This window comes from Eleutherodactylus coqui, chromosome 1 (genome assembly GCF_035609145.1).
Source record: "Eleutherodactylus coqui strain aEleCoq1 chromosome 1, aEleCoq1.hap1, whole genome shotgun sequence".
Taxonomy (NCBI): domain Eukaryota; kingdom Metazoa; phylum Chordata; class Amphibia; order Anura; family Eleutherodactylidae; genus Eleutherodactylus; species Eleutherodactylus coqui.
Window position 1 is genome coordinate 73,891,582 of NC_089837.1, and position 27,417 is coordinate 73,918,998.

At 43.7% G+C, this 27,417-nt stretch overlaps 1 protein-coding gene across 2 annotated transcripts in view; it reads right to left on the minus strand.

The window, feature by feature from the left end:
- Window positions 1-2,252: 2,252 nt before the first annotated feature.
- Window positions 2,253-27,417, minus strand: part of ATP6V1C2 (ATPase H+ transporting V1 subunit C2) — a 45,100-nt gene continuing 19,935 nt past the window's right edge. For both annotated transcript variants that reach the window (XM_066597268.1, XM_066597274.1), the window contains exons 5-13: window positions 21,746-21,840; window positions 18,455-18,546; window positions 16,605-16,703; window positions 14,922-14,990; window positions 10,978-11,070; window positions 10,199-10,292; window positions 7,450-7,547; window positions 6,412-6,541; window positions 2,253-2,646 (exon numbers count right to left, since the gene is read on the minus strand). In XM_066597268.1, the coding sequence (XP_066453365.1) occupies window positions 2,548-2,646; window positions 6,412-6,541; window positions 7,450-7,547; window positions 10,199-10,292; window positions 10,978-11,070; window positions 14,922-14,990; window positions 16,605-16,703; window positions 18,455-18,546; window positions 21,746-21,840 (869 nt within the window). In that variant the 3' untranslated portion in view covers window positions 2,253-2,547. The remainder of the gene's footprint in view (window positions 2,647-6,411; window positions 6,542-7,449; window positions 7,548-10,198; window positions 10,293-10,977; window positions 11,071-14,921; window positions 14,991-16,604; window positions 16,704-18,454; window positions 18,547-21,745; window positions 21,841-27,417) is intronic.

The window sequence follows — 27,417 nt, forward strand, 5'->3', positions numbered from 1 at the left end:
TGGATGCGCATCCGTCATGCGATCCGCAAATCGCGGGAAAAAAGCCTCACAGTGTTGGCGCTCAACTGGTCATCCACTGTTATAGCCCATCCATGCTAAGGCATTACTAGTTGCACATAGTGTTTTATTTAGCTGCAATGTGCTTGAGTGTGCACCGCCTGTTCATCAAAACGGTTCTTCTCCTCTGACCCCTTTCATCAGAGTTGTTTATATCTAACAATCCCCTTTCGATGGATGTTTTCTCCTTGAGCACACCATTCTTGACATACTCTTCCCTCCTGCTGTATGAACCTCACAAGGTTGGCAGTATATAAAAACTTGGCCTTTGCTAATCTAGCACCAATCACCAGGCCTAATTGGAAGTCAACAGCCTGTGACCCAGGAGTTGTGAATTTTTTTAATTTTTTTTTTTTTCTGAATGAGTTTAAGGCTGGGCTCACATGGGATGGATTTGCTGCGGAATTTCTGTGCAGATTGTCCTCACGGAAGCTCCTAATCGCACAATTAGCCAGAAAAGTGGACGAGATTTTGCAAAAATCTCGTCCACGTGCTGCGGCCAAACCATACACAAACTGCCATGTGGCGTGGAAATTAAGACCCAGCATGTCAATTCTTTTATTTTATTTTTTTTCTGCAGCGGCCTCTCCTCTCTAGGGGGAGAGATGGCCGCAGCGGAAATGCAGGTGGCGAAGCCGCTCCAAAACCTGCAGCTGCGGTTTTCCAGAGGATTCTCGGTGTGGCCACTCCATGAGAATTCCGCTGAAAATCCGTCTCCGTGTGAACCCAACCTAAGGGTCTGATCTGGTTATCTTGTAGTGAACAATTCTAAATAGTTTTTTTGAAACCTTTTAAAAGACAATAGCTTAAGGCTGTATTTATAAAGGTAATTTTATTCTGTGCGTTTTATGTATTGCAATACACAAGGAAATAGAACCCTGCTGCGAGAGGGGAGGGGAGGGGGGGGGGGGGGACTGCAGCAGGTCCTATTTTTGGATGATCTTGCCTATTATTTTCTATGGAAGGCAAATACCTGCATGCCATGTGCGACTGCAATGTAATTTTTGGAATTAAAAATGCTGGAGCAACATGCAAACTTTCACACGTGTGAAACTCTTATGCATAGCTAGCTCTGTGTGTTTTATTTTTTTGCTCTGTTTTTTTTCGGGTGGGGGGGTAGTTGCAGTAAAAACGTGTATTTTGTTATGAGTCGTTCCAGTGTGGGGAACCCTATGGCTGGCGGGCTACATCTAGTGTGCAAAGACATGATCGTGCCTCCTTTTTTCTTCTGTGGGTCGGGCGCAACAGCATAGCAGAGATACCGTACTGTTCACCCTCCCTGTGGGAGGCCAGGAAGAGACTTGACTCCCCATACTCCCAAAAACTGAGAAGTTTAGTTCAGTGGTGAAATGGCTAACTTCTCGTTTTACCTTAATGTGAAAGGGTTTAATTACTATTATCCTGCTTGGTCAGCAAGCAGTGACGCATACTGGGCACCAGTCCATGATGTGTTTAGGCAAAGCAACAGAGCCAACCCATGCCATGAGAATATACCCCACACCAGTATGGAACCATCACCAGCCTGCACAGTGCCTTGTTGACAGCTTGGGTCCATGGCATCATGAGATCTGCACCACACATGAAGCCTACCATTAGCCGGAAGCAATTGGAGCCATGACTCCTCAGACCACATATTGCCAATCCTTAGGGTCCAGTTAGCAACGTCCTGAGCCACGGTGAGGCGCTGTCCAGTGTCGTGGTGTTCAGAGGTGGATCTTCTATCTCCCATAAAAGCTAAAGAATGCTTCACTGGCCTGCAAGCTATGTGTGTGGGGCCTCGTGCCCTGAATGTGGATGTGATTTCTATCCAAGTCACTTGTCTAGGTAAAACTAGCCATGAGAATAGATGCTACGAGTCACGATCATTAGGCACCCATGGCCAGCAACTGCACTATCCACTGGTGAAGCCTTCTATGACCTATTGCCAATACACATGTGACACTTGATCTAGGAATGCGAAATGCTCGCACAACTTTGGAAATGGAATGCCCCATCCATCCTTGCCATTAGCACACTGGCCAGTGTTCAACTTCACTTAGATGACCACACCTCCCAACATATACAAGTGTGGGTTTTCCCAATCTGTCCCCTGAAGTAACACCTCTTCATAATCAACTTCCATACTGCTATCCCATGACTTTTGGCATGTCATTGTATACTATAGTACTAGTTAGCCACAGAAAAACTCTGCACAGTTCTACATATATAATCTTTTATTGCAAGTCGTTACTGTCCAGCAGGCACAGGGAGTCGGTCTAGGATATAATTTACAAATATTACATACTGCTGAGTGACGTCTTCTAAGACAAGGGGACAGTGGCTCTGGATTTAGCAGACACGTTACTGGCTCATTCCATGCAGTCTACTGATTGAGATGGCATCCGTTGTCTCTAGGAAGGACTAGGCAGTAATATCAGCACAGTGTCAAAGGACTGATGGTCACTATAGAATTCACTATGTCTTGTTCTGTCTCTTATATGACATCTAACACTAAGGCTCAAAGTCTAAGCTATTCAGGTCAATCTTGAAGCAGACGTAGGGGTAATAGTCCTGGTTGTTCAGTTGTAAACCCGGAATATCCATACCGACCTGCAATAACGAACAAAGTATGGTCATTACGAGGAAAATACGAGTTGTACGTGAAGATGGACATTAAAGGGAACCTATGACACCACTAAACCCTTATAAACTAAGTTGTGGTGCCGTTAGCGAATGGGACGGTGAGTCGGGTATGTATTTTTTTTTATACTAACCCCAATCCTGCACTGTCACCCGCTGAGGCATGAAAGTTTGACTCTCTTCAGATCGCCATGCGTGCGCTCTGCAATAGACTTCTAAGAGAGAGAGCGTGCACGGCAATCTAAAAAGAGGCAGATGTCACTGCTGAAGTTTATGTGCCGCCCAACAAGAGACATAAAAGAGTTTGGAAGACGGACTGAAGCGGGTGACAGCATGGGATAGGGGGAGTGGGTGTAATAAAAAAATGCATCCCCCAGCTCTTCCCCCAACAGCACCATAACTAAGTTTACGGTGCTGTTGGGAGGTGACATGTTCCCTTTAACCCCTTAGCGACGGCTACATAGTTTTTTTTACGCGCCGCTATCTCCCTCTATACAGCGCAGGCATCAGCTGTTTATTACAGCTGACACCCGCGGGCAATAGCTGCAATTGCCCGTGTGGCAAATCGTGGCTATTAACCCTTTAAAGGCCGCTGTCAATTCTGTCCAGCATTTAAATCCCCCGATCGCGGTGAGATCGGGGGAGCCGTGCAGGTGTCATGGCAGCCAGGGGCCTCCTGAAAGGCCCCAGAGCTGCCTTAGCAGACTGCCTATCAAGCCATCCCCATGTGGTGGCTTGATAGACTGCCTGTCAAAAAGCTGTAGGACGTAATGCTATAGCATTACGTCATACTGCAGGAGCGATCAAAGCATCGCTGGTTGTGGTCCTCTAGAAGGACTAAAAGAAAGTGTAAAAATAAGAACAAAAATTTTACTAATTATTAAAAAAAAAGTAATAAAAGCTCAAAGAAAAACCCCTTTTGCCATATTTGCGATAAAAAAAATCAAAATAATAAACCAAAAATAAGTTTTTGTTATCGCTGCGTCCATAAAAGTCCGATCTATCAAAATAATGCATTGTTTTACCCGCATAGTGAACGTGGTTAAAAAAAAAATAATGAAAGAATGCCAGCAACGCACTTTTTTGATCACCCTATCTCCGAGAAAGAATCTAATAAAAAATGATCAAAAGTCAATTGTATGCAAAAATGGTACCAACAGAAACGACAGGACGTACCGCACAAAATGAGCCCTCACACAACTATGTCGGCAGAAAAATAAAAAAGTTATTGCGCGCAGAAAATGGACACAAAATTTTTAAAAATATCTTTAAAAAAATAAACGTAGTACAGCAAAAAAAAACTATATGTTTGGTATTGTAGTAATCGTACTGACCCAGAGAATAGAGTTATCAGGTCATTGCTGTTGTAGTTTGTGCGCCGTAGAAACAAGACGTACCAAAAGATGGTGGAATGTGGGTTTTTTTTCATTTCTCTCCACTTAGAATTGTTTTTAAGTTTTTCAGTACATTATATGGTACTATAAATAGCACCATTGAAAACTACAACTCGTCCCGCAAAAAACAAGCCCTCATACAGCGACGGCGATGGATAAATAAAGGAGCTACGATTTTTTAACAGGGAGGAGGAAAAAACGAAAATGGGAAAAAAGCAAAAAAGCTCGGTCACTAAGGGGTTAAATCAGGCAGATACACAAAATCATTCCCCCCACCCCTTAACCTGTCCATGTTCTATCAGTATTCTTCTGTTCTCACTTGGTCTATCACTAACTTGCTTTCTATAAAAGTATAGTCCGGCTACAGTTGCAGGAAAAAAGTAAGTGAACCCTTTGGATTTACCTGGATTTTTGCATTGATTACTAATGAAATGTTATCTTATTCTTATCCAAGTCATGAATATAGATAAAGGCCGCCTGCAGACGAGCGGGTCGGATCCGGCAGCGAGAAATCTCGCCGCGCGATCCGACCCCAGAGCCTGCAGGGACGAGCGCGTACTCACCCGCGCCTGGCGGCCCCGGCTCTTTGATGTGCCGGCTGCCGCGCAGCCGGCGCATGCGCAGACCGGAGCCGGCGGCCGGGTGAGTGCGTGCCCCGCAGGAAATTAGAACATGCCGCGGTTTGTTTGCCGCGCGAGATTTCGCGCGGCCAAACCGCGGCCGTCTGCATAGGAGTGCGTATTGTAATGCACTCCTATGCAGACTTTCAGCGGCGGAAATCCCGCGGCGGGATTTCCGCTCGTCTGCAGGCGGCCAAGCACAATCTAACTAATAACACAAACAGTTGTATTGTCCATGTCTAGTATACAGCACAGTGTATGGAGCAAAGTAAGGGAAGCCGTGAACTTAATAACCTGTAGATTCCCTTTTAGTAGCAAATGCTCCACCAAATATTTAGTGTAACTGCAAATAAGAACTGCACAATATGGAGGAATTTTGGACCATTCCTCCCTGCAAATGTGTACCAATTCATCGATATTGCTAGGATGCCTTGCGTGCACAGCACCTGTTCAGGTCATACAACAGCATCTCAATAGGGTTAAGGTGATGACCTCTTTTTTATAACTATATACTGATAGTGATCTCTATGATCTGCAGGCAGCAGCACTGGAAACTGCATGTCTCATGATGCCATCCCAGGCGTCACATATGGAAGTAAGGCCAGATCAGGTGTATGAAAAGCTATACTTATACAGATCATTAACATTTGGAGCATCATGCTGAAGAGTTGTAGATGCAGGTATAAGGCACATACAGGCTGCACCCATGCAGCAGCATGTATGTCACAGGCCGTATGCAAACACCATCTCTCTGCAGGGGTTGTAGAGATGATTGAGGGCAAGAACTTTATATCATCTACAGGAAACAGAATGGGGAAGAAGTAAAAAACAGCTGCATACAAGAAGATTTGCAGTTGGCGCATGATGAATTCCTGGATCGCAGCTATATGGCATGCTGGGAACTACTCAAGTCAAAAAGGGTGTGATTCAGAGAGGAAAAGTCCTTTGAATCAACATATCTTTGAGTTTCCCTCTTATTATCATGCACAGAATTGGGGTATATTCACGTTTGTTGTAAAAATTTTGCGACTGAAAATCGGGTTCCATACAAAGTTGAAAGAACTGGCAGCATAACAAGATGCAATGAAGATGTTGTTTATTGCCCCATCACCACAGAAGCAACGTTTCGGGCAGATGGCCTTCCTCTTGAGAAGCAACGTTTCGGCCAGATGGCCTTCCTCTTGAGAAGCAACGTTTCGGCCAGATGGCCTTCCTCTTGAGAAGCAACGTTTCGGCCAGATGGCCTTCCTCTTGAGAAGCAATGTTTCGGCCAGATGGCCTTCCTCTTGAGAAGCAATGTTTCGGCCAGATGGCCTTCCTCTTGAGAAGCAATGTTTCGGCCAGATGGCCTTCCTCTTGAGGAAGGCTATCTGGCCAAAACGTTGCTTCTGTGGTGATGGGGCAATAAACAACTTCTTCATTGCATCCCATTATGCTGCCAGTTCTTTCAACTTTGTATGGTACACACTGTTTTGGAATCATTTGGTTTGGATTCTCGATCTGGCTTTTGCATGGTTCAGCCTGATCCAAAAGGGGACTTTCTTTATCTCTGAAAATCAATGTTCCATCCACCTGAATGGGGTTGTTATACTGATGAGTACATGGATTTCTGCAAGCCCCATTGAGATGAATGGAAGAGTCATAGACATTTCTGCAACATTTCACCCTTAGCTTGAGGCAAAAGAGCCTCTACATGTGACTTTACAAGGGAGCTTCCTTACATCCTTCATGTTTGCAGCGGCTGCCTCGTCCAGATGTCGGAATAGAGCATTCAAAACGTCTCGTAGTCTTTTCATAGACTTCTTGTTGGGGTGCAAAATCACTGCGTGGAAGTTCACTGGCAAGCCATACCTAAAAAAGTGACAAAATGTGTTGGCAATCTTTGTTGTTGTTAGCCGTTTAGTCGTTCACGACCCTCGGTGACCCTAAAGGCTCCCTCCCTCCATGTTTTTCAGTTTTGCACTGCTTCCTTCAGTTGTGTGATATCCATGCCAGTATCAGCTCTGACAGGATCAGCCATCGTGTTCTCTGGCGGCCGGGTCTTCCTTTGCAATCTTTACGGACGTCATCATCAACAGTCAGCAAAGGAAGTTGGTGCATCGGCTTCACTCCATTTGAAATCAATGGGAGTGCTGCGCTGCTATTCCACTTCCTGCTCCTCATTACAGACAGGATGTCAGTAACAGGAAGTGGAATAGTAGTGCGGTGCTCCCATTGATTTCAATTGGAGTAAAACCGTCACTCCCACTTCCTTCCCCTGTCCACTGTAAGGACAGCAGGCTGGACTATGGATTTCAGTTTATCAACTACTGATAACCTATCTATAGGTCATCAGTTGGAAAAAGAGCAGAAAACCCCTTTAATATTAAAACTGTCTAAACTACTGATACAGTAGGCACCAAAGTAACAGTTAGGCCACATCCAATAAAAATTGCATGATTTTTGGCAAAAAAAAAATTGACACTTCCAAGGCATTCAGAGGACGACCAACAGATAGTATGCTATGATAATGCACTGCCACCTGCTATGACAGCGCAGAACAATGCTCATAGGAGCAAACACCTCTGTAATGCAGCATTGAATGGAATGTGCCACATGGCCAATCTGACAGAACAAAAACTCTATATGCTACCTGTTCACAATTAAGGCATGAGGAGGTAGAGTATGACCCAACTATAGGTTGGTGCTATACTATAGTTGGGTCATACTATAGGTACCATGACCCCTTACTTATGTAATATAAACTACAAGGTTCTCACCTTAGAACAGACTCTACGAAAACTCGCAAGGCTTTTGTATGGACCCAAGCAATGAAAGCTTCACTGAAGTTTACTTTCAACCAGCGCAGCAGAGGCCCCTGTAGGATGCAACAGTGCAGATATACGTCAACTTTTTATATAGTACAGCACATTCTCAATATTTCCGGAGCCTCCACTGTACTTAGCAGTAGACTTATGTAGATATGGACTAAAGAGTATCATTTACCATCAGTGGTATAACCAATTTCAGCACTGCCATTGTATAAGCCCTGGCCCCCTCAATCAAAGATTTTAACAGGAGAACACACAGGAAGTTATTGGGTACACTTTGCCTCAAGCAAATTTCCTCCTTTTAAGATTGTTATTTTATGTACTGGTATATTTAATATATCTTTATAGTGGGTGGAAGCTTTTTCTGGTTCAAAGCTCTAAATTCCCAGTACAGATATGATAAAATTCTAGCTGTATGCAGCCACCACTAGGGGGAGCTCACTGCATTCTGATTTATTATTGAGCTCAGAAGAAGCTGTATAATCCTATATACTGTAAGCTCCCCCAGTGGCAGCTTTAGGCAACCTGAATGTTATCATTTCACTCAGTTATATCAGAGATCTGGAGCTCTGTTTTAGAAATGTGAAGCTCTGAACCCTTTATAGACATTTAATGAACGCATTTAGCACTGAGGTTTGGACCTTGAAGTGTAAAGGCCAATTTACACGCAAAGATAATTTAAAAGATAGGTTTTGAGCAATTGTTTTGCATAAAATGCTAATGGACACTAATGTCCATTAGCAGCTTATCACCTTCATTTGCATGTAAATGAGCTTCCAGGAGTTGTATGCAGAGAACAGCAGGTGGTCTGTTCATTCAGTGCCTTTATTCTGCCATAGGCTGCCTCGGAGCTGCAAGCTGAATACAATGTATTCAGCACTCCCATAGAGAATACAGCACCATGGACAGCAAACACAGCATGCAGCTTGTGTTATCTTATGCTCACCTAAAAATCATCATTCAACTGATGAGTGAAAGATGGGAGCATTTACACACCAAGATTATCGCTCAAACAATGGTTTTTGAGCTAATTTTGAGCAATAATCGTTGCGTGTAAATGGGCCTTAAGTCTTCAAGGCACAACCCAATAATCATATTACTGCAGTTTTGTTTACTAAGAGTGGCTTCAGACGAGCGTGTTTTTGTGCATACATAGGTGCGCACCTATGTACACGCAAAAACATGCATGTATGAAGGTCCGTGCATTGCGTTCTATAGAGCCGCGTCTGCCGTCACCGCGTAATTGTTTTTCAGGGAAGGGCTTTAAATATAAGCCCTTCCCTGAAAAACAACAATTTTAGTGTAAAAAAAAACTTGCCTATCCGCCGCTGCCGTGTCCCTGCGGGGATGAAGAATCTGTGACAGATGCAGCAAAGGAATTCCAAATCCCCGCAGGGATGAAGAACACATCTGCCGCATGCGGCAGATGTTTTTTTCGTCCCCGGGGGGAACAAAGAATTCCCTGCTGCACCTGCCACATCTGTGACAAATGCAGCAAAGGAATTCTTCATCCCGGCGAGGAATAAAGAATTCCCTACCACAGCTGTCAAAGATGACAGCTGCGGTAGGAGATCCAGCTGCCGGCATCCTGTAACTGTTTTTCAGGGAAGGGCTTTAAATATAAGCCTTTCCCTGAAAAACATGAAAAATGGTGATAAGACTAAAAAAACACATACTCACCTTTCATGAATTCATGAATGGGTGACTGCTGCCTCTGATTGGCTGAGCGCAGAGACCAATCAGAGGCAGCTCTCAGCTGTCATTCAATAGCTGAGAGCTGCCTCTGATTGGTTACAGTGCTCAGCCAATCAGAGGCAGTCCATCCAGCAGGCGGGGATTTTAAATCCCTGCCTGCTGAATACTCCTCAGAGCAGTGCAGGAGAAGAGCTGGCTGGACGCGGCTGAGCACCGGCAGCTGAAGAAAGGTGAGTATGTGTTTTTTTTTATTCTTATCACCATTCTTTCATGTTTTTCAGGGAAGGGCTTATATTTAAAGCCCTTCCCTAAAAGACAATTACTGGGTCCCGGCAGCTTGATTCGCTACCACAGCTGTCATCTGTGTAGAACGAGGAGTCCTGGAAGTGATGATATGGCCCTACAGAGCCCTGATCTCAACATTACTGCGTCTATCTGGGATCACATGGAGAGACAGAAGCATTTGAGCGAGCTACATTCACAGAAGATGTGTGCATAGTTCTCCAGGATGTTTGGAACAACTTACCTGTCTAAAACTTTTCCACAGTACTGTACATAGTGGTGGTACAACCCCTTTAATGATTTTACATAATACTGTACAAACCCTTTAATGATGCCTGGATTGACTTTTCCGTGATTCACCTATAGACTAGTGACTAGAGATGAGCGAGTATACTTGCTAAGGCACATTACTCGAGCGAGTAGTGCCTTAGCCGAGTATCTCCCCGCTAGCCTCTAAAGATTCGGGGGCCGGCGGGCGGCAGGGAGCGGCGGGGGAGAGCGGGGAGGAACGGAGGGGAGATCTCTCTCTCTCTCTCCACCCCCCCCCCAGCTCCAACCCACTCCCCGCCACAACTCACCTGTCACCCAAGTCGGGCCCCGAATCTTTAGTGACGAGCGGGGAGATACTCGGCTAAGGCACTACTCGCTCATCTCTAATAGTGACGAATTCAGTACTATGTGTATGTATCCAAACTACAGGATGCTCATATTAAAGACTTACATACTGCTGCTTCTTGTCCGCTATCAGTTTCATGATTTCATCTTTTTCTGACTGTAGCTCTTTTTCATTGAAGAAAAACTCCCGTACCATGAACCTAAAAACAAGACCGTACAGAAATATCATGAGAAAATCTCATTAACTGTTCTGCTACTGTAATATATTGCAGCTTTTCTACACACAGGTCCGTAGTGGAAAATCCACAGCATGTCCGACCTGTGTGGACAAACTCAAACTCTTCTACCCTTAGGCTGGGTTCACACAGGGTGGGATTGCCATGGAACTTCTGTGCAGACAAGTCCTCACAGAACTCCCTCCATGGAAAAATAAAAAAGTTATGGGACTTCGAATGCAACAATGTAGAAAAAAAAGTGATTTTATTGTGCAAGAGTGGAAAAACCTATAAAAATTATATTACATTTATTATTAGTGTTATGGCACTGACCCGCAGAAAAGAACGTATCATGTCATTTATGTTGCATGAGTAACGCTGTAAAAAATGGCAGAATTGATGAGTTTTCTCTCCCTACCCTCCAAAACAAATTTATAAAAGTGTTACAGTACATTATATGTACCCACAAATGGTACCAATAAAAACTACAGTTCGACACGCAAAAAACAAGCCCTCATACGGCCGTGTCGATGGAAAAATAAAAAAGTTATGGGTTTGAAAAGTGGAGATGAAAATCCTTCAAAAAATCGTTGCATCCTTATGGCCCAAATAGGCCGTGTCCTTAAGGGGGTTAATGTACATTTAGCTGCAGAGATAGGTATAGTCTTACTTGTTTTCCCGAGCTTTGGCTTTAAATTCATCAATGACTTTTCTGAACAGGGTCACTGTAAACAAGCCTCCATCTGTGTCCTCTGCGATCAACCTACAAGAGAAGCAAACAGACAGCACAATGAACAGGGATGTCAGTGATGCCAGTTCCTGCTGACCTGGAGTGACATCGACTTGTGTCCTACTTGGCTCTGCAGCCGCTGGTGTCACAAATTATTTGCCTTGTCTAAATCCATCAACGGTTCCTGCATCTAGAAGATAAATCATTTTAGGCATCTGCTTCCACCTATTCCAATAGGTGTACTATCTGTCTTCCGTTACATCCTTTTTGTTTAGGACTGAAAGAACAGTAAGTAAAAAGAAAACCCTTTTGTTTTGCAATCTGTTGCATTTCACGGCCCGCTGAAAACAGATCAGGCTACGGATTTAACAATGTTTGTGATATAGTGTGTGTAAATCTGTCCCATCTGTGGTCAACAAGGTTTACTGGCACAATTTGCATTAACCCCTCCCCCCCCTCCCCGTCACCCACCCACAGCCCTCCCAGCCGTTTTGGAAAAGGACATTACAGTTTTGGACGAACAGAGTTCATTCTACTTTAAACACCTGTTACTCCGTTTCTATCAGTGTTATCTACATGCGCTTGGTGTCATTGCTAAAATTCTTGACTTTAAAATGACACCAGAAGCATGTCAGTAGCCCTTACAAACCTGGAGCTACAGCAGTTTGAAGTTGAGGCGGGAATACAGTATTTACAGTTGTCCTTTTTCAGTGTGCAGTGCAGAGTAGAGAGGGGAGACCGGTGGGAGATCTGTGATATCTCCCTGTTTAAGGGGAGGTGTGATATGAATTTTTGTTTATTTTAACACCTTAACATCACTCAGAGAGCATATTTGCTCTCTGATTGTCGCATATGGGGTTTTCCCTAGAAAATGAGTGAAATGATGAGGACTTGCTCATCCAATCATTCCTCTACATTATTTAACACCACAGATGCTGCAATCATTGCTGGCATCTAAACATTTTTACAGAAAAATGAATTAAAATATTTTTTACCCCTTTCAGAAGGCTTTAAATATAGATAAAATAAAAAGAACAAAAAAAAAACTATGCATAATTGGTATTGACACATCTATAACAACCTGTACTATATATTACATTATTTATCCAGCATGGTGAATTCTGTAAAAGAAAGAAAAAAAAAATCCAAAATAGCACTGGAATGTGGCACCATTCGAAAAATATTTTTGTAAAGAAAAAAAGTGTTTATATTGTGATAAAAGATAACAAAACTTCTATAAATTTGGTCTTGCCATAATCGTAATGACCCATAGAATAAAAGGTAACAATAATCATACCACATGGTGAACGCCATAGCAAGAAATCACAAAAATCAATAGTGAAATTGCCATTGTCCCGCATCAAAAAAAAATAAAAGTTATTCCATACATTTTATGTACTCAAAATTGCTTCCTAAAAAAACTAAAACTCATTCTGCAAAATACGAGGTGTCATACAGCTACATTGTACAAAAAAAAATATAAAAGTGGTGACCATTGGAAAATAGAAGGGGAAACGATTTACTGGCTCATAAGGCTAAATGGGGTTGAAATGCACTTAAGGCGACTGAGTTCTGCACCAACTATATTTACAAGAGGCAAATTCAAAATCTATGATAAAAAGTGACATTTTGTCAGGGTTTTTAAAATTTTATTGTGGCTATGACCCGCCCCCCTACTGTTGGGGGGTGGGTCAAAGGGGTATTTCCAAGATGTTATTGGGGGTTCAATGGCTTCTATTGAAGGAAATAATGTTATGATCTGAATAAACCAATTTTTAAAAATGAACAGTTTACGAGTAGAGATGAGCGAATCTACTCGGTTCGGGTGTTCTTGAACTCGAGCACCGCTTTTTCCGAGTAACATACTACTCGGACTAAAAGATTTGGGGGGCGCTGGGGGTGAGCGGGGGGTTGCAGAGAGGGGGGGGGGAGAGAGGGCTCCCCCCTGTTCCCCACTGCTACCCCCCACTCCACCAGCCATTGGGACAGCCAATCAGATGCGCAATACAGACTTCTAGATAAGGCCAATTGACGAAAGATTATTGACCGTATTGGTAGCTGGAAATTACAGAAAATTAGTTCTTATCTTGGACTCATTTACTATATTTCCTTTACAATAACGAATATCAAAGCAAAGGGGAAATGTATGCAGACCTTCTCAATGATGGACCCCACTGTCTACTAGTTTCTATTGGGGTTCACAAAAAAAATTCAGGCAAAATGAGTTTTTCTTGCATCTATATACTCTTAGGCCCAACAAGATTACAAGACAGCGGAGGACCTATCCACCTAATGGTACTGCAGAATTTTTATGACTGCTCAGCAGACTCGCACAGCTGAAATGATGGTTTTGGAATAGATTTGAGTATCACTAAATTACAAAACCCTAGTAGAAACCACAACCATGTTCTTGACATCTTCCACCAGTGCAATCTACTGAGCCCACCAGGAAACAGAGTCCAGAAGTGGATTGGTCATAGGCTTCCCTGGAAAAAAATTCTGGTTGGCTGGTCAGGTCATGGGTCAGTCTGGTCAGGCAGGGCTGGCAGCTGCTGGGATCCATTGCATTACAATGGGCTTACTGAGTTGGGATTGTTGCAAGATGGAGCACTTGCTACAGACCCCGCTCTCCCACTGGGGCCCAGAGAGCAGCTGCAGCTTGGTTGCAGTGGGGGACGTTTTATTACAGATAGCAGTGTGGCTGCATATCATGAAGGTGGTGATAGCGCCTATGTCATCATTAAGCAGCTGTAGCATCCCTTTTTAGAGGGGTTTTCTAGTTGTAAACTATTGATAGCCTGTCTTCAGGTTAGGCTACAGAATTAGCACAAGTCAGCCACCCCAAACTACCACCGATTAGCTGTTTGCTGGGCCAGTGCACTCGTGCAGTGAGCTGATTTTTTGCAGGAAGCAGACATCTCTGTTCCCAATACATTGGCCTAGCTTGGTATTACATCCATTCACTTCAATGGGAACTTTGCCTGTAATACCAAACCTGGTCACTACATTAGGACGGAACTGTCTCCTCCCTGCAGAAAGCAGCTCAGAGGATGGGAACACCAGTCTGGCTAACAGCTAAATGGCGGAGGTCTTGGATGACCAACCTGCACTGATCAACTATTAATGTCCTAACCTGAGGATAGGCTATCAATAGTTTACAACTGGACAACCCCTTTAAATTTAAACATGCCCCCTCTGCATCCTTTTTGGTGCCATAAAGAGCTGTGCTGGTGCAAATCCACTGTACTCAAGTTCAACCAGGCCCATAGAAACAAGCAACAAATGGATGACCTCTGAAAGCAGAGATCCAAGTCAAGTAATACTTCTGTTGCCCCCCTTTGCTTTTAATTTGGACCCACCTACAACATGGAGTCACTTTTAAAAAAAATTCCAGGCCCATTTTAAGTTGCTGATCCACCCCTGCCAGAGTACGGCCATTACTTACTGAGTAAGGAGTGCATATAGATGCATCCTCTCACCATTCTGATACATGTAGTTCACCATGCAGATATGGTGAACTACATGTATCAGAATGGTCTGCCACTTTGTATCCACTCTGTGTGGGAGTATACACCAAGCAGCCACCCCCCCTCTATATCAAGAGGCAGTGTGAGTGGCTGTCTCATCGGTGTCCCGCACAGGTGCAATTAGCTCCCTCATTTGGTGGTCTGCTACCTGTATGGTGAGAGGATGCATCTATATGCACTCCTCACCCAGTAAGTAATGTCCGTTTTCTGTGATTGTTTTTATGTTTCTATATTTCCCCTTCTGTGATGTACCCTTGACAGAGTAGGTGCATTTCCCAGGTCGTTCGGTTGCCCAATCTCCCCTCCATCCTTTTACACCATGTGGGTTACTAAACACTTTTCCCCACTGGCTCTTACTTGGTTGATCGAGGTACAACCATAGTAGACAGTGATTCGTAGGTCTTTTGCCAAGCAGCATAGCCGGTCCTGTAAATGAAAGATTACAGAATTTGTAAGCATCAGATGTAGAATGAGGTTCACATGTTCTACTTTATAATATGCATGCATTTGGAATTAGTAAAAGTAAAGAGCTTACATGGTAAATCAAGTTAATTGCCTACAGGATAGGGGATAACTTACTGATCGGTGGGGGTCTCACCACTGAGACTCTCAACAACTGGGGTTGCGAGTCCCCCATCATCCTCTCTGTGAGGTTATTGTACTCCCCTCAGTGAGGAAGAGACTGAATCGAGCTCTGGTCGCGCAAGTGCACCAGCGCTGCATTAAGTTTCTATGGGACTGCCAAATACCTAAGCAGTGCACTCGCTGGGATATTTCCCTCACTCCCATTGAAGTGAATGGAGTTTTGACTGCATATGCTAAGCCAGCGCTCCATGCAGGTTTTTTTTTGGATCAGTAGGTGCTGCACAATAATCGAGCGGTGGGGTATTATGTCTCTGTAAAGCTTATTCTGTATACAGTATAATGAAAAGTTATGCAGTAGAGATGAGCAAGTATACTCGCTAAAGGCAATTGCTCGAGCGAGCATTGCCTTTAGCGAATACCCGCCCGCTCGAGACCAAAGGTTCGGGTGCCGGCGGCGGGCAGGGAGCTGCGGGGGAGAGCGGGGTGGAACGGAGGGGAGATCTCTCTCTCCCCCCCGCTCCCTCCTGCTGACTGCCGCTACTCACCGCTCCCCCGCGCCGGCACCCGAACCTTTGGTCTCGAGCGGGCAGGTACTCGCTAAAGGCAATGCTCGCTCGAGTAATTGCCTTTAGCGAGTATACTCGCTCATCTCTATTATGCAACATTTCCATGTACTTTCTGTATCAATTCCTTACTGTTTTCAAGATGTCTGCTTCTAGTTATTAAATAGAAGTCTTCATTGTTTAGTTCTAGAAGAATTTGTCCTGGTCATGTTATGGACAGCCTTATTACGAGTTGTGCCCAATAATCTCAGGCAAACTTTTTTACAAGGACTGTCAGTCCGTATGAATAGCCTCATAGGCTATAATGGGTCCATGTGTGGTCCGTAAAATACATGGACAGCAAATGGACATAAAATATACCTAACTATAATAAACCAAACTTCTGTGTGATCACCATGACATTTTCATTCCCTAGTGATAAACAATTAAGGTTCCCATTGAATGACAGCAAGTAGAGATCTTATTTTCTAAAGGGATTCTCCATTCTATCTTTGCTGTAATAGAAATAATCTCTCCATACTGCGACTTCCTGGTGAGCCTGTCAGAAACTTGCATTACATAGCAGCCAGACAGAGGAGGCAGAGCTGCAGGTGGACGGACAGGAGGTGTGTCTCTGTGAACCAATGATGACACAGGGGGTGTGTCTCAGACTCCCTGTGTACACTGCAGATAAGCTGTAGTCACAGATCACAGCTCTGTCCTAATGAAGATGAGCTAAAAATTAGACAAGCAGCAAGATCTAAGGAAAATAAATAGCAGGTAATCATCCTCTATAGGTACTGATTTACATATGATATTGCAGCTTATTACTGGACAGCTGCTTTAAGACCTCAATTTCTCTAAGCTTCTTTTACTTGCTATGTCCGACATGCTGTGTGTCTATGCTACTTACTTTGGGACAACAACCAGAAGCGTGATGAGATATTCTGAGTTCAATACAAAGTCTTCTTTATTTACAATGTCAGCTAAGGTCCTGGTCAGTAAACTGCCCCTATGGAAGAAAGGAGAGGTCTACTACTCAATACATTGTATGCAGTCATTTTATTAGGTACATATCATTGTTTTCATGTAGCAAACACAAGCCAACCATGGCTTTATAGAAGAATAGCGGTTTTCACTTTGCTGTCGGATTCCGTCAGGAGGTTCCATCACAGGTGCCGAAAACAGAATTGTGACGGAAACCCCAAACAGAGCCCATTTCACATGCGTTTCATTCATTTGCATTATATCTGGCGTATAGAATAGCATAGTCATCAACGCTATTGTATAAAACAAATATAATGGAAATGAATTGAACCCTTGTGAAACGGACACGAAAGTGTCAGCAAATGGTTCCATGCATTTCTGGTTGGATGTTCCATCACAGTGATGTTTTCGGCATCTGCTCCTTTATGGCAATTACATTTTTAAAAAAACACCCTAACCCACTATAAAGCTGTCACATGAAAAACTATTTACTGAATAATCTACTTTCTAACATTAGTGATGTGGCTGGAAGGGGCACAGTGAGAAGCTAGAGATACTGTAAAACGCTGGGTGGAAGCCTCGCCCCCTAACTAATGTCAGTAATGCATGCCACGGCAGTGAAGAACAGCCCCATAAGTAGAGAAATGGATGGAGGCTGAGCCCTGGCCCTGCAGGCACCATATAAAAGTATCTTGAGTTGCACCACAAGGGCAGAAGATGGCGCACAGAGACTGTGTGAATAAGGCTGGAGAGAGAAAGCAGAATTGTGGTGGCACTAGATCAAGACGGAGAGCTGGAGGCCATGCCATGGGAACAGGATTAATCAGCATCAATCAAAAAACAAAGAGGGGCGCTCCCAACTTCTCATACAACTTTGTAGAACCACTGGGGTCAGTGAAAGCTGCGGCTCTGGCACAATGATTTGTAAGTGAGGCCGGCCTCATAGGCAACTGGGGGTGTGCACACCGAAGCAAGAGTTAAAGAAAGTTCATTAGCAGGCTTGCTATAGGAGATAGTGCTGATACTAAGGATGCTGAACATTGGCCAAGTTTATAGAGCTTAACCGTCTGTTTAGCAAGGGGAAGACTGAGGTTGCCTAGGGTATCAAGCAAGCCTTAAAGGGATATCACAAGAGTAGATCTGCCGTTTTGACTGCATTGGAATGTTAACCACTAAGAGGAAGTTGTGCCATATACTCTGTAATCTGTTGGAATGTGAAATGGTACTATTAGTCTAGTGTTGTTGATACTGTTAGGTCGGTAACACAACATATTACTGTGTTGTTTTATTAAATAATGTATATTTTAGTTACTTCATCTGCTGCACCGTATCCTGAATCATGCAACACCTACAACAAACATGCCATTCAGAGTAATGGCCAGAAACCACGTATTGTGAAGTGAAAGAAACACCATGTAGGAGATGTGGATGATGTAACTCAAGAATAACAGTTTATTAAGGCACAATGTATATTAAATAGTACTATCGCTCAGAGTGCAGGTTAGAAGGGCAACCGGACAACTTTTAAAGTTTCCATGTGTTTGGCATTGCTACCCGCAATCAACAAGACCCTACAGATAGGCACATACTTATAGGCATTCCCATTGGTACCATAATTTACATAATTTTTCTCACAGAGGCACCCAGGCATGAGAGCCTATAGAAGTCTATGGGTGAGGCATTACAGAGCCATGTGCATGAGGCCTAATGATGTTGCTCTTATCAATAGTTCTCCTAAAGAAGTACAAAGTCACTCACATAAGCATCTATACATACACAGTTTTCCTCTCCAGGCTCTGCAGGTTGCCTTTAATGTTGTTATATGTGTGCGCTCTTGACTTGAGGTCTGCATCTATTTGGGACATTTGCTGAAAAAAAAAAGAGGAAAAATGATACCACCGTTGGGGTTCCACCTACACAAAACTTAAAAGGTATTTCACAAAGACTATATGTAGTAAAGGGTTGTTTAAGATTAGAAAAAAGCGTCCAGGAACAGCGCCACCTTCCTTTATGTGCCATGTCTGGTATGGCAGCTCGGACCCATTCAAGTAAATACAACATAAGAGCTACAAGTTGTATCAATACCATCGCCTACAAAAATAGCAGCTGTTTGTACATGCAAGGGCGGATTCACACGAACGTATGCGCAATTACACACTCTTGTTTGAGCTATGGAAGAGGTAGATTTGCGCACATATCGGCACATTTTAATGTACTTTTTGCTCAGACAGGGCATGTTTATTTGCGCATTGTACACAAACATGCCTCGATTTAAATAGCTATTTAGTCTTGCGTACCTCCCATAGGTTTCTATGTGAACCTTTGGTGCGTGAACACACACAAAAATAGAGCATGCTGCGTTTTTTTTTGCGTGCACAACATGCATGAGGAAAAAAAGGAAATGAGAACTAACCCATTAAAGACAATGGGTTAATTAGAATAGAACAATGGGTTCTACTCTTTGCAAATTGCACACGAAAATATGTCCGTGTGAAGCTGCCATAAGACATCATGTTGTTCAAAGTTCCGTTTTCTCCTGCGATGGGAAACTGTTTACTGTGCTTCAGCTACAGAAATTACATCTCCACTGCTCACTCTTGCTGTACATTGTAGTGATGTGAAGTTCAGCCCTTTTTGGTGGGCTGCATCATTTGGCTCAGCTCATCAAAAAGAGTTGGTTCTTTCAGTTCCTAAATGGCTTTTCATTACAGGCTCTCTTAGGCTGCTTTCCCACGGGCTACAAAATTGCGCGATTTTGTAGCAATGTGACAGCACTACAAAACTCGTGTATGTGAAGCCCGCGGTTTCCCCAGGGTTCTTTCACATTAGTTATGCTTTTGCTAATGCTATGTTGCTAGAAAAAAAAAATCTCGGCATGCTCAACACGGCCGCAATTTGCGATATTTTGTAGCCCATGTTTCCCTATGGAGCCTCCTTGTTTATCGAATCACATAGCATGAATTTGCAATTTTTCGTGCGATGCGATTTTAACATTGGAAAGTCCTATTAACCTTCTCGTGATAAAATCGGGAGATTTTATTGCAGGTAGCAGCGACATGAAAGAACCCATTGGAAACTAAGGGCTTCACATTGTAGCAAGATTTTGTAGCCCGTGCGGATACAGCCTCACAAGAAAAAGCATCACTGACGCTGCAAAATTGTGTGTACAAAGCTGCGATATCGCTGTCGCCTGTGTGACAGTGGAGAAGAGGGAAGACAGGCAGCCCCTCTTCTCACCTTCTCTACATGAAGGGAAGGGGAGGGCTGCGCTGCCTATCTGCTTGCTGTTCAACCTTCCTTTAGTCTCTGCAGAGCCAAATCAGAGGGCAGAACAGCTTGAGTGACTTCTCAACCCCAATATAAGAACTACTGAAAAAGCCACTTCCAGCTCATCGACAGGTTCTGGCTTCCATCATTCACATAAAGGAACCGGCTCATTCGCGAACAACCTATCACTAGTACACTGTTCTACATGATGATGTGTGTTATGACAGTTATAGAGCAGAATCTCAAGTTCTCTATGCACAGTCTATAGAACACAGCACAGTAGCAGGTTCTTCCCACCAGTCCTGAGACGATTGAGAGTCAGATGTACACCCTGCAGAGGGGCAAATGGGCAAATATGTAGATTACAAGTCGTATCATGGCCAGAAACAGTGTTATTTCTCATGTGCACACATGGCAACTTATTCTGAAAAGTCATAGGAAACGTTAGGTAAACTTTGGTGCGATGCACACAAATCAACTTCAGCTGAACCTGCGCATTTTCCTAGAACCAGCCATCCTGAGCGTTGTGGAATATGAATCCCTGTTCCTGAATTCCACACCAGAATCCGCATTGCTAACTACAGATTTTGATGCAGAATTCCGCTATTTTCAATTCCGCACCAAAATCCGTACGTTAGCAGTGCAGATTTTGGGGCTGAATATTCCGCAGGAAGGCACACTTCAAAGCGCTTTTGAAGAATATTCCATCCTGTAGATTCTAGAGATGAGCGAGTATACTCGCTAAAGGCAATTTCTCTAGCGAGCATTGCCCTTAGCGAGTACCTGCCCGCTCGAGACAAAAGGTTCGGGTGCCGGCGGCGGGCAGGGAGCTGCGGGGGAGAGCGGGGCGGAACGGAGGGGAGATCTCTCTCTCCCTCTCTCCCCCCCGCTCCCTCCTGCTGACTGCTGCTACTCACCGCTCCCCCGTGCCGGCACCCGAACCTTCTGTCTCGAGCGGGCAGGTACTCACTAAAGGCAATGCTCGCTCGAGCAATTGCCTTTAGCGAGTATACTCGCTCATCTCTACTAGATTCCTAAGGCTATTCACCTAGGCTGTAATCACACAGGCGATTTTTCGATACAAGCCCTTTCCAATTTCGAGATGGACTCAACTTGCGCAAGAAAACAGCCCACTCATTTGAATGGGTTAATTCACACGTGCGATTTTTCATGTATCATCAGTATCTCATCACTGATGTGTTTTTACCCCCATACTTGCTGTTATTAGTTTATTTTTTACCCCGTTTTTGCCCATTAAAAAAAAAATATCAACGACAGCAAATATGAATGGAAAAATGGACAAAAATATCAAATGCTGTGTCTTTAAAACACGCCCGTGAAAAATATGTCTACGTGAATAGATACATGGATTTACACTAGCTTCATATTACGTTTCTTGAAAGCTGGAACAGATGCTAAGTAGAGATGAGCGAGCATACTCGCTAAGGGCAATTACTCGAGCGAGCATGCCCGCTCTGAAGAAAAGATTCGGCTGCCGGCGCGGGGTAGCGGTGAGTTGCGGGAGTGATCAGGGGGGCGCGGGAGGGAGAGAGGGAGAGAGAGATCTCCCCTCCGTTCCCCCCCGCACTCTCCCGCCGCTCTCCGCCCCCAGCCAGCACCCAAATCTTTTCTTCCAAGCGGGCAGGTACTCGCTAAGGGCAATGCTCGCTTGAGTAATTGCCCTTAGCGAGTATGCTCGCTCATCTCTAATGCTAAGTAAAAATATGCTTGCCCGAGAGCGGCCTAATAAAATAAGTGAGTTCAGAAAAAGTGCTGAAATAATACCCAATACCGCCTCACCTTGCTGAGGGAGTCTGTTAAATTCTGCAGTGGCTGCTTCACAGGGTATTTAGCCATGTCCCACTCAAAACGGGCCAAGTAGCTGACCAAGTCAACTGCAAGAATAGAAGAACATTAGTTGCACTTCGACACGATAATTCTAGTGAAATTCCTTTAATCCGGCATTTGATAATCCAGAAAGCCTGATAATCCAGCACAGAACAGTCAAATTATGTGTAATTTCAGAAGATCAGAAGCAGAAAACGGAGCCCAAAGAACAAACGATGAGGCTCCTCTGATTATGAAAAGAAGAAGGTGATAGAAGCAGATTTTGTGTTAGAGGGGTTTTCCAGGCAGCCCCTACTGGGACACACCGGGGTCGGAGCAGAAGCTGTTGCTCCGACCTTTTGCAGTGGCTCGTAATTGAAAGCGCAGCTCTTATTGAAATTGTAATTGCAGGCTGGGTCCCATTGATATCAATGAGAGCTGCACCTGCAATTACGCAAGCAGCCACTAGACTGGAGTTGGAGCAGTACTTCCGCTCCGACCCCGGTTTATTCTGGTGGGCGCTGCCTGGTTAACCCCTTTAACATATTGTATGTTTTTTTCCTGAAGATTCTCTATCCTACAATTGAGTTATATGTATTTTTATATGATTGTCTGATAATCCAGAATATGTGATAATCTGGCACCTATCCGTTGCACATTTGATGCCGGATGAAAGGAAATGCCATACGATACGACAACACAAGGCAATATATGCATGGTTATTCCTTCACTATCATGCAATCCAAAGAGCGTAATAAAGAAACATACACGAATAATTAAAAGTTGAGTGTCTGCAGTGTCATCCTGGAACCTGCATATCAATCCGGGACACAAGAGTTGGCTTCTAAAGCCATTGTGTAAAATTAGAAAAGGGTGTTTTTTTCCATCAGCAAACAGCACCACCCTTGCCATAGGCTGTGCCTGGTATTACACTACAGCTCTTTGAACGATGCTGAGCCGCAATACCAGGCAGAGCCTGTGGGCATGGGTGGTGCTATTTCTGGGAAATTTATTTTTGAAATCTGAAACGCATGAAAATCACGAGCCACAAAATGGGACGAAAAGAGTGTGGTGCCGGCCTACTTCTCTGCGGCTCACCCTGTATTACAATTGATGTTATAATATTGTACATATTAAATAACCGCTGTGAAAGACTAGTTTGGCACATTCATAAGGAATTTCATGCAGCCCATAGGAAGAATAAAGCCAGTTGGCACATGGTTGCCCAAGTGTCTATACACTTTGAGCCATGAGGTACTAGGCCTATAAAATCTGGAGAGTCTTAAAGGTGACTGTACATGGGACCGCTATCAGAAAGTTTGACCCTTCCCCAACCCACGCTCATTGGTTGCCGAGTCCACTGAACGCACATAAATACGTACAAGGGCTCTTCCTGTGGGCCCTCGCTGCTGTGGTTTCCCACATCTTCATTGATTGCACTGTGTGGGGGCTCATTTTTTGTGGGGTGAGCTGTAGTTTTTACTAGTACCAATTAGAAAAATGTGTTTTTTTTATCACTTTTTAATCACATTTTTGGGGAGCTGGGATAACAAAAAAAATAGTAATTCTGGTATTCTGTCCTTTTTTTTTACGAACTTCATCGTGTAGAATAAATATTGTGATATTTTAATAAGAAGGACTTCTATGTACATGCCGATACGTGCTAATGCTAATGTGTGGGGTTTTTAAAATTGGTAATTTTTAATGGGAAAAATAGTAAAAGGGGGGTTTTTGAACTATTAATATTTTTAACATTTTTTTTACATTTAAAAAAACTTTATGGTATGTTTTTATACACTTTTATTTAGTCTTCACAGGGGACTTGAAATTGTGATCATCTGATTGTTTGTACTATATTGTTACTATATAACATTTTTGGGGGGTCCAGATTTGCCACAGAATTTCAGTGTGGACACTCCTCTCAACAAGGGGGATAAGTTCCACACAGAAATCCGTGAGAACATCCGCTTCAAAATCTGAACCCGAATGCTGTGGATTTGGAGACAGGCTTTCTGCTGCTGATCTGCAGAAGAATGCCCGCTGTGGACATTCCGCTGCAAATCACCCCCCTTGTCGACCCAGCCTACATGTTGCCCATGAAACTCTGCCATGGGCAGTGCTTGATAAGCATCTATACTTGATTGTCCTGGGAGCCTTTAGTAGGCTCTGGGCTGCAATGCTTGCCGATTGGCACACCCTCAGGGGCGTAACTATAGAGGTTGCACCCAGGCCCAGGAGCCTTAGGGGGCCCATAAGGCCTCTCTTCTCCATATAGGGAGCCCAGTACTATAAATAAAGCATTATAGTTGGGGGCCCTGTTACAAGTTTTGCATCGGGGCCTGGGAGCTTCAAGTTACGCCTCTGCACACCCTCATCACATTGTGGTGTGGTACCAATGGGGTAAGAGATCAGATCCCCCCCTTGCTGACTGTTTAGTCATAGTCAGCTGTAAACACAGCAACTAAACTGTTAAATTCCGCAATCAGAGCTAACTCCCATAAACCCTTCACGACAAACATTTACGTTAGGCGGTTAGGTAGTACCATTGTTACATCTATTACTGTTGTAACCTAATGGCACTGATGTGATCTTGTTTACTTTGGACAATCCATATCCAGTAATGGACCCTCATTGATCAACTGGGAGAATCTGATAGCAAGTGTTCAATCCCCCTGCAGGGCCCCCACAGAGAAAATCAAGCATTTCATGGCGTCCACTGAAATGAATGGGTTGCATTTACACTGAACGATAATGGATCAGATTTCTGCTGGATGCCGGAACCTGAACGATTTATAGGCTGTGTAAAAGGGACCTTTCCGTTTAGAGAACTTCAGATTCCTGAGGATGTGGACTGCTTTCCCCATAAATAGAACTGTAATGTGCATGGGTTGGCCCCTTAACGCTAGCACCTGCTCACAAAGCCCGATAATGACATTGTCTGAGCAGCGAATCATAAATGACCTGTAATTAATTGAGTTATATTTACAATCTGAATTGATTATAATAGGCCTGGTGACATCAAAGAGTTAATTGCACTGTAGGCGCAGGATATGAGCTGTACATGGGGTTGTCTCTTCTCACTGATAGCTGACCCCAACTATTGCTTTTCCATCTCAGGTACTAGAAGTGCAGAAACTGATACTGCCTGAAAAGAGCATGAACTGTGCAATGTTTCCATTCCTCCAGAAGTGAGGTATATTGCAGGTCCCTCTAAAAGTAAAACTACAACTCCCATCATACTTTGCAAACCATTACAAAGTCATAGTATATCGAGGGTGTTCTAATAAATGAAATTTCTATGTTTGTAGATATGTTAAGGAGAAAATGAAAACACGTCCTCTACTTATTGTATTTTTAGGACTGCACATTGAGGAGTGAGGTTAGAATATAATGATCATAGAAAAACCTGACTTGGAAAATTAAATTGTGTTCCCCTGTTATGTCCTCATGTCGCTAATTCTCTACCTGTTCATATATTATATGTATGGAAGAATTCAAATTTCTTTGCACAAATCCGCTGGTTTCCTCTATCCTGTAATAAAGTAAACTGATAAAATTCTAGCTGCCAGCAGCCACCACTAGGTGGAGCTCACTACATATGAATTTATACATCTTCCTATCCTACCAAAAGTAATTGGACCCCTGAGCAAGAATCAAGAGTAGTATTTATTTCCATATGTTAATACTTAGTGGGGCTCCTTTGGCCCTAACGATATCGGATACTTTCCATGGCATACTTTCTACTAACAACTCATATACTTCAGTTGTTATTTCCCTCCATCTATCCTGAAAAAGTCTGTCAAGGTCTCAGATGGATGCTGTTCATATATCCTTACCCAACGTTCCAGTTCATCCAAAAGATGCTCATTAGGGTTCCGGTCAGGAATCTGTGCAGCCAGTCCAATCATAGAACATCCATATCCTCGAACCAATGTGAAACAGTGTTGATTTGTGACGAGGTGTGTTGCCTTGTTGGAAGTATTGCTGACCATTATTACCACATTGTTGGCAGCACATTGTCTAGAATGTCAGGGGATAACTCCATGTTCATGGTTCTTGTTACTACAACCAACGAACCAAGACCATGCCACGTAAAACAGCCCCAGACCATAATGTAACCCCCTCTGTACTAAAGTGATGGCACAACACACTTGGGCTAAAGGCATTCCCAAGGATCCTCCACACCCAGGTACCTCCATCTGGTTTGGAGATAGAGTAGCGTGATTCGTCAGAACGCTCTTTCATTTCTCAACTGTCCAATGATGATGCTCCTTGCACAATTGTAGAAGGGCTGATGCATCTTCTTTAAGAGAACTCGCCAGGGCTGAAGGAGCCCCTCTAAGTGTTAACATATGAAAATGAATACTGATTTTGATTCTTGCTCAGGTGGCCAATTACTTCTCGTAGGATAGTATGTGCACCCTATTGTAGGTGGCAAATGGGCCAAATTTAGCCAAAAGCATCATACTCTATGTCTACGCTTGTATCTCATGTTGTTAATAGGCTTTTGTGCATCCAGTTAGAATTGCAATCCCTTACAATCCTTCATCTACATGTTTTGCTTTGGATGGTTGCCACTTGCTACACTTCCAGATACCATTTCTATATGCAGTATTACATAAGGCTCAACAAGCAGAAGAGTCAGAAGAACCTGGGAAACAAAGATGGAAGTATGAGTCCTTGTGCAGCTGGGAAAGAAGAAAGGAAAAACTGATAAAGCAGAGTAGGGATGTTATCTGAGTCATACGGATATGGTGACCAGGCTACGAGGCCATTATGTCACACATCCATCGTAACCTGATCACTGTATCCCTACAACTAGAGCCATAGTCTCCAGAGCATCGAAACCTGGACAATCCATGCTGAAAGAAAGCACACAACACTCAGGAGCAGTCTACATACTGTGCACGCGGTTCATTTTCTTCTTCTTCCCTAGAAAAAGATCAACTGTGAGGCTCTAGGTTCATCTCTGAGCTGGAACACTAGACATGTTCCAATGCCGCATATGATGTAATGGTGGTCAACAATCCCATCTACAAGATCATCACCACCACAGTTCCCCTGCAGAATACATCTATACATTGATGTCTACTTTGTCCCCCGCAGATTACGGCTTTAATTGCAACTACATCCAACGTGCTGGTAAAAGCAGAACTGCCCTATATCCCCAGTTATGTTCTTTTCTAGCATCAAACCTCAAGTCTGGATTTGGGGCCTGAGACCGAGTATGAGACCTGCAAACATATAACGTATTCTAAGCAGTCAAAAGCAAGTAATGCTCCTCATCTCAAATTCAATTGTCTTCAAATTACTTCACTTCTTATACACTGAATGGCCATCTTATTAGAGACCTCTATGTAGTAGCACGTTGGACTTACTTTGGCCTTTAGAACTTCAGCAATTCATTGTGGCATTCATCCAAAAGTATCAGGGGACCCAGGAAGTGCCAAGAGAACATTCCCCACACCATTAGTGTAGCAACCTGATCGGTTGTCGCCTGAGAAGAAGGGTTCATCGATTCATGCTGCTTGTCCCCAATTCTTTCCCTCCCATCAGCACGATGTAACAGCAATCTGGATTCATCTGCTCAGTGATCCAATTTTTGTGCCCTTTTGCCCACTGGAGTCTTGTCTTTTGTTTCTCAT